This window comes from Palaemon carinicauda, chromosome 1 (assembly GCF_036898095.1).
Source record: "Palaemon carinicauda isolate YSFRI2023 chromosome 1, ASM3689809v2, whole genome shotgun sequence".
In the NCBI taxonomy this organism is placed as follows: Eukaryota; Metazoa; Arthropoda; class Malacostraca; order Decapoda; family Palaemonidae; genus Palaemon; species Palaemon carinicauda.
The window spans coordinates 55,223,476-55,233,475 of NC_090725.1; the positions used below are offsets into that span (position 1 = coordinate 55,223,476).

At 34.4% G+C, this 10,000-nt stretch overlaps 1 protein-coding gene across 1 annotated transcript in view; it reads right to left on the bottom strand.

Annotated features, from left to right (window-relative positions):
• The window catches only part of LOC137648360 (uncharacterized), a 47,746-nt gene that overhangs the window by 1,074 nt on the left and 36,672 nt on the right, over window positions 1-10,000 (bottom strand). Inside the window, exons 24-27 of the mRNA XM_068381290.1 lie at window positions 3,355-3,575; window positions 2,193-2,311; window positions 945-1,098; window positions 1-346 (exon numbers count right to left, since the gene is read on the bottom strand). The exon at window positions 1-346 is cut by the window's left edge and continues 1,074 nt beyond it. Coding sequence (XP_068237391.1) covers window positions 1-346; window positions 945-1,098; window positions 2,193-2,311; window positions 3,355-3,575 — 840 coding nt within the window. The remainder of the gene's footprint in view (window positions 347-944; window positions 1,099-2,192; window positions 2,312-3,354; window positions 3,576-10,000) is intronic.

The following is a 10,000-nucleotide window of genomic DNA, read 5'->3' on the forward strand; positions in this document are numbered from 1 at the left end:
GTTGTCGTCTTTCCGTCAACTCGGAAGCTCTGAGCAGGACCACTGACTTCAGCTTCCGTTGTGGCTTCAAGGTTTTCCCAATCGCTACGTAAGCCCTCGGGAGATGAAGCCATGACCCTAATCGTGTAACTTGTGCAGGCATCCAGTTTGTCGAAAGTGTGCTCTTTGATATGGTCATTCGCGAGTAACGTCGAGGAAAGGGATTGGTAGCCTTTATCTGCAGTCTTTGCGATGTCTAGACCGATATGTGCAGCACACTGTGGATGCTCTGCTGGGTCGTCATACAGAATCGAAATAGAGTGAGCTGTTACTTGCCCGATTGTTAGATTCATTGGTGCTCCGGGTGCTGGAAGGGTAGAAAGAATAAATGAATGATGATTTATATAAGGATTGTGGAACTTATAGAGGAACTACAGTGGTTATTAGTCTAATTTAGTAGGAAGTCAGATCCTAGCTATTCATGACCTTGATGGGCATTAGCTGTTAATAGTTTTCTTCCCTATAGACATCATTGTAGAAATGACTGAAAAGGGCATTGTCAAACAAAACTTTTACGAAAGCAATGTTTACTAAGTAGATAATACTGCAATTACAAATAAACCTTGAACGAGTTTTTATAATGAATTTATGAGAGATACAAGTTCAGAATATATACATTATGTCAGTCATCATCTGTTTGATATTTAGAAAAATAATACTACGTGGAGTAAGTTCTCTCTCTCTCTCTCTCTCATTAATCAAGTGCACGCAATCATTTCTAATTTCTTCATATGTCTATGAAAAAGAAGTCAGAAATTTAGTACATACAAAATTTAATCCATGAAAATGTCTGCTTGGTGAGGTGGCAGAGAGAGTGACACTATTAACTACGGAAAGATTATTTTTCCATAAGAAAAATACAAAAGTTGTCCTAAAGATTGACACCCAGTCTTGGTATAACTTACCGACATCTATAGTCTTTGCGACAGACATTATCTTTTCACTGATAACACCAGATGGCGTGACTGTGCTGACAGAGACATGGTAAACTAAGCACTCAAGAAGGTCAGAAAACGTTGTCTGCGTGTCTATCAAGTCTTTGCAGACCTCAATTGTATCCTGTAAGAAAGATACGTAATGGAACATAATAAAATAAAAGAAAATAAATGGTTTTCTTGAGAGCAACGTTTGAAAAGCAAAATTTGAAAACTGAATATAACACTTTAAGTTGAGAGTGGATAAAACCAAAACATTACGGTATTTCTTTTAAGGTGACTCTTATTCCCCTTTGGGTAATAATCTGATCAAACATGGTTATGAAATTGTATAAACCGCATTAATACAGTATAGAGGGAGTTCTTCACTCTCATGGCCACAATATAAATTATTTGTTATTAAGAAAGGTCATCAAGAAGCATAAGACTATTTTATGAAGGGAATAAGGATTCTCGGTATGTACTACTGTGATTTAATAAAAAGATATAGTAAACTGAGCTATAAAATAGCATTGAGAACATGAATTTCCAAACTTTTTCCCCAGACGACATCTACGGATAAATCAAGTTTTTTGGTAGCCAATCCGGTATTAAGATATATATATATATATATATATATATATATATATATATATATATATATATATATATATATATATATATATTATATATATATATATATATATATATATAAATATATATATATATATATATATATATATATATATATATATAATGTTTTATTACATAGCAAGATAGACATTAAACTAAATTGTAATGAAAGCGTTTTATCTGATCCCATTGTAGTCATATCAAATACTGTATAACATGTAAGTAGTTGGATACTCAACCTAAAAGGCAAAATAATCATAAAATAGTCAATAATCTTGATAAAACAATATTAATTACGTTGAAACTAAATATGTGAAAAAATCTTTATATTAGTCTCCTCAAGAAAAAGATTAGGCTGATTTGAAAAAGACTCTTGAAAATGGTTGGTTATCAGACAATCGGAAATAAAGCTTTTGCAAGTATAAGAATTTCTTGAAAATCATGGATTTATACTTTTTTTGGAATTACTAAATGGATGATCATTCTTTCAAATAAGATCTAACATGAGCCGCTTTTAAAATATATGTTTAGATATCGCTTCCTCAGAATCAAGCGACAAAGCAAAGTCATGTGTTAGAACTTTGTTAATCTAATCCCCCAACTTACGTAGTCATTGTAGTGGCAAACTTTGTAGTGATCAAGGCAAGTGTCAACAGAACTCCAGGCTGCGTCCATTGTAGTAGTGGTGACGCCATCTAAGTTTACGAATTCTACGGGTATGGGATCTGTCGGGATAATGGAAAGGTCGTTAGAGTCTATTTCGGGAGGACAAATTTAGGTACCCATTTCCCAGTATTCTAGAAATTGATATACAGCACTCTTTATTCCTGCAGCTCCATGAATAGGATTTTAGCTGGAAATGGAGTGAAAATCGGAAATAAGGATGTAGTAAATGTGCTTATTAACCCTTCCACTGCTATTGGTGACTTAATCAAAATTTGAAGATCGGAAGGCCCTTTAAAATTACCCAAACAATAGCAAGTTGGTATTTATTATGAAGGTCTTGATGAAAGCTTTCTAATACATATCAACAAGCTATAGTTTACAAGGTCTTGAAAGATTTTGCTACCTCAGAAGTTTCGTGAAATTCATCAATGGCAGTGAAAGGGTTAATAATCCATTTAGAAAAGAGGTGATGAGACGATATTGATGAAAAAAGTATTTATTTCATTATCTGATTATAACATTACGCCATTGCTCCCGGGGTCCAAAAGTCATGAACCTGACAGGAATTCGGGCCATGGTCACCAGAGGGTTAATCAATTCTTCCATTTGTCTAGTTGTTAAAATATCGAAAACCACGCCAGTTCCATCTCGCTTTAGCTAACACTAGGAAATGAAAAATACATTGCTGCCCTAAACAGACCTTAGCAGTTATTTCAGTAGATGATTGTGTACCCATTAGATATCAACTACCTTGTCAATTGCAACTCGCTCAAACTAATTCTAGGAAATGAAAATTCATTTCTGACCTCAGAAGACCTTAGCAGTCACTACAGTAGAAGACTGTGTACCCATTAAATATCAACTACCTTGTCAATTGCAACTCACTTAAACTAATTCTAGGGAATGAAAAATACATTGCTACCTCAGAAGACCTTAGCAGTCACTACAGTAGGAGATTGTGTACCCATTAAATATCAACTACCTTGTCAATTACAACTCAATTATACTAATTCTAAGGAATGAAAAACACGTTGTTAAGGCTGGAACAAGCAGACACTAGAAGTACGGTTGAAATTTTTGTATATAAAAACTATCTACTCACCAGTCTCCAGCGTTTCTTTGTCTTCTCTGGCATAGGGACCCAGAGTACCAGAAAAGCCTCTAGGATATACTTTAAAGGTGTAGTTCGTGCACCCTTCAAGAGGCTTCTCTTCAAAGTAATGCTTTTGTGGGGTGATGCCAGCTTTTACTCCTGATGTGTAGCTCTTACGCGAAATTTCTCGTGAATAATTGCCGTGGCTGATCTCTGTTGTCACGACGTATCTGGTATAAAATACAAGAAGTGATAGAATAAATAAGACAAATGTTTATTGCGCTTTACTAATCATTATACACTTGATTGCCTAAATTTTAAATCTAGACAGTGACACATATACAAACACTAAACAAACACACATGCACACACCACACACGCATACACATACATACATACACGCACACACAAATGTATATATACATATATATATATATATATATATATATATATATATATATATATATATATATATATGTGTGTGTGTGTGTGTGTGTGTGTGTGTGTTCATGTATATATATATATATATATATATATATATATATATATATATATATATATATATATATATATATATATATATATATATTATTACTAGCTAAGCTACAACCCTAGTTGGAAAAGCACGATGCTATAACCCCAAGGGCTCCAAAAGAGAAAAATAGCCCAGCGAGGAAAGGAAATAAGGAAATAAATAAACGATATAAGAATTAATGAACAATTAGAAATAATATATTAAAAACATTAACAACATTAAAACAGATAATTCATATATAAACTATAAAAAAGACTTATGTCAACCTGTTCAACATAAAAACATTTATTGCAACTGATTCAACTACCCAATTAGGAAGATTATTCCACAACTTGGTCACAGCTGGATTAAAACCTTTAGAATACTGTGCAGTTTTGTGCCTCAATATGGAGAAGGCCAGACTAAAACGATTAACTGCATACCTTGAATTACGAATAGGATGGAATTGTCCAGGAAGATCTGAGTGTAAGCTTGTAATATGTATAATGAACTAATTGAGCGATGGTGCCAGAGATTAATGTCTAGATCAGGAATAAGAAATATAATAGAGTCAGCAGCTGAAGACCAAACAGCAGAGCAATATTCAAAACAAGGTAGAATGAAACAGTTAAAACACTTCTTTAGAATAGATTGATCACAAAAAATCTTAAAAGAATTTCTTATTAAGCCAATTTTTGGGCAACTGAAGAAGACACAGACCTAATGTGTTGCTTAAAAGTAAATTTGCTGTCGAGAATCACACCTTAAATTATATAAGTCATACAGAGTTAAAGAAACATTATCAATGCTGAGATCCAGATGTTGAGGAGCCACTGTCCTTGATCTTCTTACAATCATATTTTGAGTTTTGTTAGGATTCAACTTCATACCCCATAATTTGCCCCAAGCACTAATTTTAGTTAGATCTCTATTATGGGATTAAGCAACCCGAGATCTACATTCAGGAATTAGGTTTAATGTAAAGATAGTAGCAACATATGCATATGCAACAAGCTTGTTTTCTAGGCCAAACCACATGTCATGTGTATATAGTATGAAAAGTAATGGTCCAAGACACTACCCTGAGAAACACCATATATCACATTCCTATACACACTATGGTGACCATCAACAACAACCTATTGCGATCTATTGCTTAAGAGTTCAATAATGATGATAAGAAACGACCCACCCAATCCTAACTGTTTGAGTTTAAAAACAAGGGCCTCATGATTAACACGGCCAAAGGCAGCAATAAAATCAAGGCCAATCCTACGGGCTTCCTGACCGCAATCAAGGGATTTCTGTATATATACAGTATATATATATATATATATATATATATATATATATATATATATATATAGTCTCAAATTAGTATACTAATAATTGTTTAGTTGTCTACTGGGTAACAACAGGTGACAGGATTAATCTATCAAAATTCAACAAAGTAGTTTATGTTAATGATGCTAGCCAGATAAGTCTTTCGGAGACACTGTTCATTATCTATACTAAAATTCAAAATCGAATTAAATTTCTCTTATACGTTTTCCGTTTACCCTGTATCATCATCCTTATCATCATCATCATCATCATCATCAGGCGTTACAAGTCCATTGCAGAACAAAGGCCTGAAATATGTCCTTCAACTTGCGTCTGTTTATGGTCTTTCTGTGCCAGTCCACACCAGCAAACATTGTTAGTTCGTCAATTGTCTGTTCCTCTTCCCTTGCTTCTTTTACAATCTCTTAGGACCCATTCTTTAATTCTGAATGTCCATCTATTGTCTGTCATTCTCCTTATATGTACTGCCCATGTCCATTTCTTTCTCTTACAAGTTGTTAGAATAACCTTTGCTTTAGTTTGCTGTCGTATCCATGTTACTCTATCTCTGTCTCTTAGTGTTGTTCCAGTCATTATTCTCACCTTAGCTTTTTGAGATGTAACTTGCATATGTTCTAACCCATACAGTAAGTTAGTATTGGTATGATAATCTGATTGAATACTTTTATTTTTAAGGAAAGTGGCATCCAATAATAGACCTAGATGGAGTTAAAAAGGTGACATATGGTTATCATATTTTGTATAAATACGATGTATCTGTGATTTAATTTTCAATATGAGTCTCAAGGATATCAGTGAGACGAGAGTGGTATCTTCAATCAGGTTTGGCACTTAATGCAGTACAATGAGATATTTATATATATATATATATATATATATATATATATATATATATATATATATATATATATATATATACATATATATATGTATATATATACATATATATATATATATATATATATATATATATAAATATATATATACATATATATTTGTATGTATGTATATATATATATATATATATATATATATATATATATATAGTGTATATATGTATATATATATATATATATATATATGTATATATATATTGTGTGCATACATATGTAGATATATATATATATTGTGTGCATACATATGTATATATATATATATATATATATATATATATATATATATATATTTATTTATTTATATCCCTCTCTTTGAGTGGGGATACCTTAACGTGGTGAAAGGGTTTGGGCATCGCCATAATCAGCAAAGTTTTACTAGTCAAGGACACCCATATTAGGTTGGTTTGCTGTTAGCGATCAGACAAAAGTCTCCACAACCACCAATCCGCTGTTGTAATGAAAGCGTCCAAACAGCAAACATTCCTGCAGTGGTCTAGAAACAGTTGCATTTGTTGTTGTTGATGACGATATATATATATATATATATATATATATATATATATATATATATATATATATTTATATATATATAAATACATAAATATATATATATATATATATATATACACACACATATATATATATATATATATATATATATATATATATATATATATATACATATATATATACATATATATATGCATACATATATATATATATATATATATATATATATATATATATATATATATATATATATATACATTTATATATATATATATATATATATATATATATATATGTATATGTATATATGTATATATAAATTTATACATATATATATATATACACACACACACATATATATATATATATATATATATATATATTTCTGTATATATATACGTATATATATATGGCCGCGGGGGCTAAAATCTATTAAAATAGTGCCACTGTATCCCTGCGTGTCGTAAGAGGCGACTAAAAAGGACGGGACGAGGGGTCTGGGAACCCCCTCCACTGTATTATAATCCTGTGAAACATCAAAGAGGTGGAGCTGGGGGGAGAGTGACTGCTCCGCGCACTCTAGTTTTGGGGTGTTTGAATGTACGTTGATGTAGTACGATAGAGAGTAAAAGATGTGAGATTGGAAGTATGTTTAGGAATAGAAGGATGGATATATTGGCTTTGTGTGAGACAAAGATAAAAGGGAAAGGTGAAGTGATGTTTGGTGAAATGTCTGGTAGAGTGTCTGGGATTGAAAGGGGAAGAGCAAGAGAAGGTGTGGCTTTATTGTGGAGTGAATGGATGACAGATAAAGTACTAAAATGGAAGGAGATATCATCTAGGTTAATGTGGGTAAGGGTTAGGTTGGGTAGGGAATGTTTGGCTTTTGTCAGTGCGTATGGGCCAGGTTGTGAGAAAAGTGAAGAAGAGAGGAATGAGTTCTGGAATAAATTAACTAGGTGTGTAGAAGGACTCGGTAAAGGAATTATGTAGTTGTCATGGGTGACTTGAATGCTAGAGTGGGCGCTTGAGAGGTAGAAGGTGTCATTGGGAAGTATGGCGTACCAGGTGAAAATGAGAGGGGTGAGAGACTGGTAGATATGTGTGTTGAGCAAGAGATGGTGATAAGTTCTAGCTTTTTCAAAAAGAAAGGGCGTTAATGGATGATGTGTTGATAACTAAAAGAATGTTTGGAAGATTGAAAGACGTGCACGTGTTTAGGGGTATGGGCCAGGTTGTGAGAAAAGTGAAGAAGAGAGGAATGAGTTCTGGAATGAATTAACTAGGTGTGTAGAAGGACTCAGTAGAAGAAATTATGTAGTTGTCATGGGTAACTTGAATGCTAGAGTGGGCGCTGGAGAGGTAGGTGTCATTGGGAAGTATGGCATACCAGGTGAAAATGAGAGGGGTGAGAGACTGGTAGATATGTGTGTTGAGCAAGAGATGGTGATAAGTTCTAGCTTTTTTAAAAAGAAAGGGCGTTAATGGAATTATGTAGTTGTCATGGGTGACTTGAATGCTAGAGTGGGCGCTGGAGAGGTAGAAGGTGTCATTGGGAAGTATGGCGTACCAGCTGAAAATGAGAGGGGTGAGAGACTGATAGATATGTGTGTTGAGCAAGAGATGGTGATAAGTTCTAGCTTTTTCAAAAAGAAAGGGCGTTAATGGATGATGTGTTGATAACTAAAAGAATGTTTGGAAGATTGAAAGACGTGCACGTGTTTAGGGGTATGGCTAACGGTATGTCTGATAATTTTTTGGTGGAAGGAAAATTAGTTGTAGCAAAATAGTGGGGGTATAGAGTAGGTGCATGTAAAAGGGAGCTAGTGAGGGTTGAAGAGCTAATAAAACCAGGGGTAAAAAGTAAATATCAAGAAAGGTTGAAAATGGCATATGACAAAGTGAAAGTAAGAGAAACTGGTAATTTAGAGGGAGAGTGGAAATTGGTAAAAGAAAATTTTGTAGGGATTGCAAGTGATGTGTGTGGCAAGAAGTTTGTTGGAGGCAGCATAAGGAAGGGCAGTGAATGGTGGAATGAAGGAGTGAAGGTAAAAGTGGAAGAGAAAAAGAGGGCTTTTAAAGAATGGCTGCAGAGTAATAGTGTAGAGAAGTATGAAAGATATAGAGAGAGAAAATGTGGAAGTAAAGCGCAAGGTAAGTGAGGCAAAGAGGGCAGCTGACCTGAGGTGGGGTCAGGGATTGGGTCATTCATATGAAGAGAATAAGAAGAAGTTTAGAAAAGAAGTGAAGAGAGTAAGGAGGGCTGGCTCAAGAATTGAAGAGACAGTGAAAGATGGAAATGGAAGGTTGTTAAAAGGAGAGGAGGCAAGGAGAAGGTGGGAGGAATATTTTGAAAGTTTACTGAATGTTGATGATAATAGGGAAGCAGATATAATTGCTGTTGCAGGTGTTGAGGTACCGGTGATGGGAGATGAGAATGAGAAAGAGAGATTACAAGGGAGGAAGTGATGAGAGCACTAGATGAAACGAGAGTAGGAAAAGTATCTGGTATGGATGGTGTGAGAGCTGAGATGTTGAAGGAAGGGGGGGGGGGGTGACTGTACTTGAATGGTTGGTGAGATTGTTTAATATGTTTTGTGTTGTCAATGGTACCAGTAGATTGGGTTTGTGCGTGTATTGTACCACTATATAAGGGTAAGGGAGATGTGCATGCGTGTTGTAATTCAAGGGGTATTAGTTTGTTGAGTGTGGTGGGAAAAGTGTATGGTAGAGTACTGATTAATAGGATTAAGGATAAAACAGAGAATGCAATCTTAGAAGTACAGGGTGGTTATAGAAGAGGTATTGGTTGTATGAATCAGATTTTTACAGTTAGGCAGATGTGCGAGAAATATTTAGCAAAAGGTAAGGAGGTGTATGTTGCGTTTATGGATCTGGAGAAAGCGTATGATAGAGTTGATAGGGAAGTAGTTTGGAATGCATTGAGGTTATATGGAGTTGGTGGAAGGTTGTTGCAAGCAGTGAAAATTTTCTACAAAGGTAGTAAAGCATGCGTTAGGATAGGAAATGAAGTTAGCAATTAAATTTTGGCGAGAGTGGGGCTGAGACAGAGATGTGTAATGTCGCCGTGGTTGTTTAACTTGTATGTTGATGGAGTGGTGAGAGAGGTGAATGCTCGAGTGCTTGGACGAGGACTGAAACTGGTATACGAGAATGACCATGAATGGGAGGTAAATCAGTTGTTTGTTTGCAGATGATACTGTACTGGTTGCAGACGTGGAAGAGAAGCTTGGCCAATTAGTGACAGAATTTGGAAGGGTGTGTGAGAGAAGGAAGTTGAGAGTTAATATGGGTAAGAGTAAGGTTATGAAATGTACGAGAAGGGAAGGTGGTGCGAGGTTAAATGTCATGTTGAATGGAGAGTTACTTG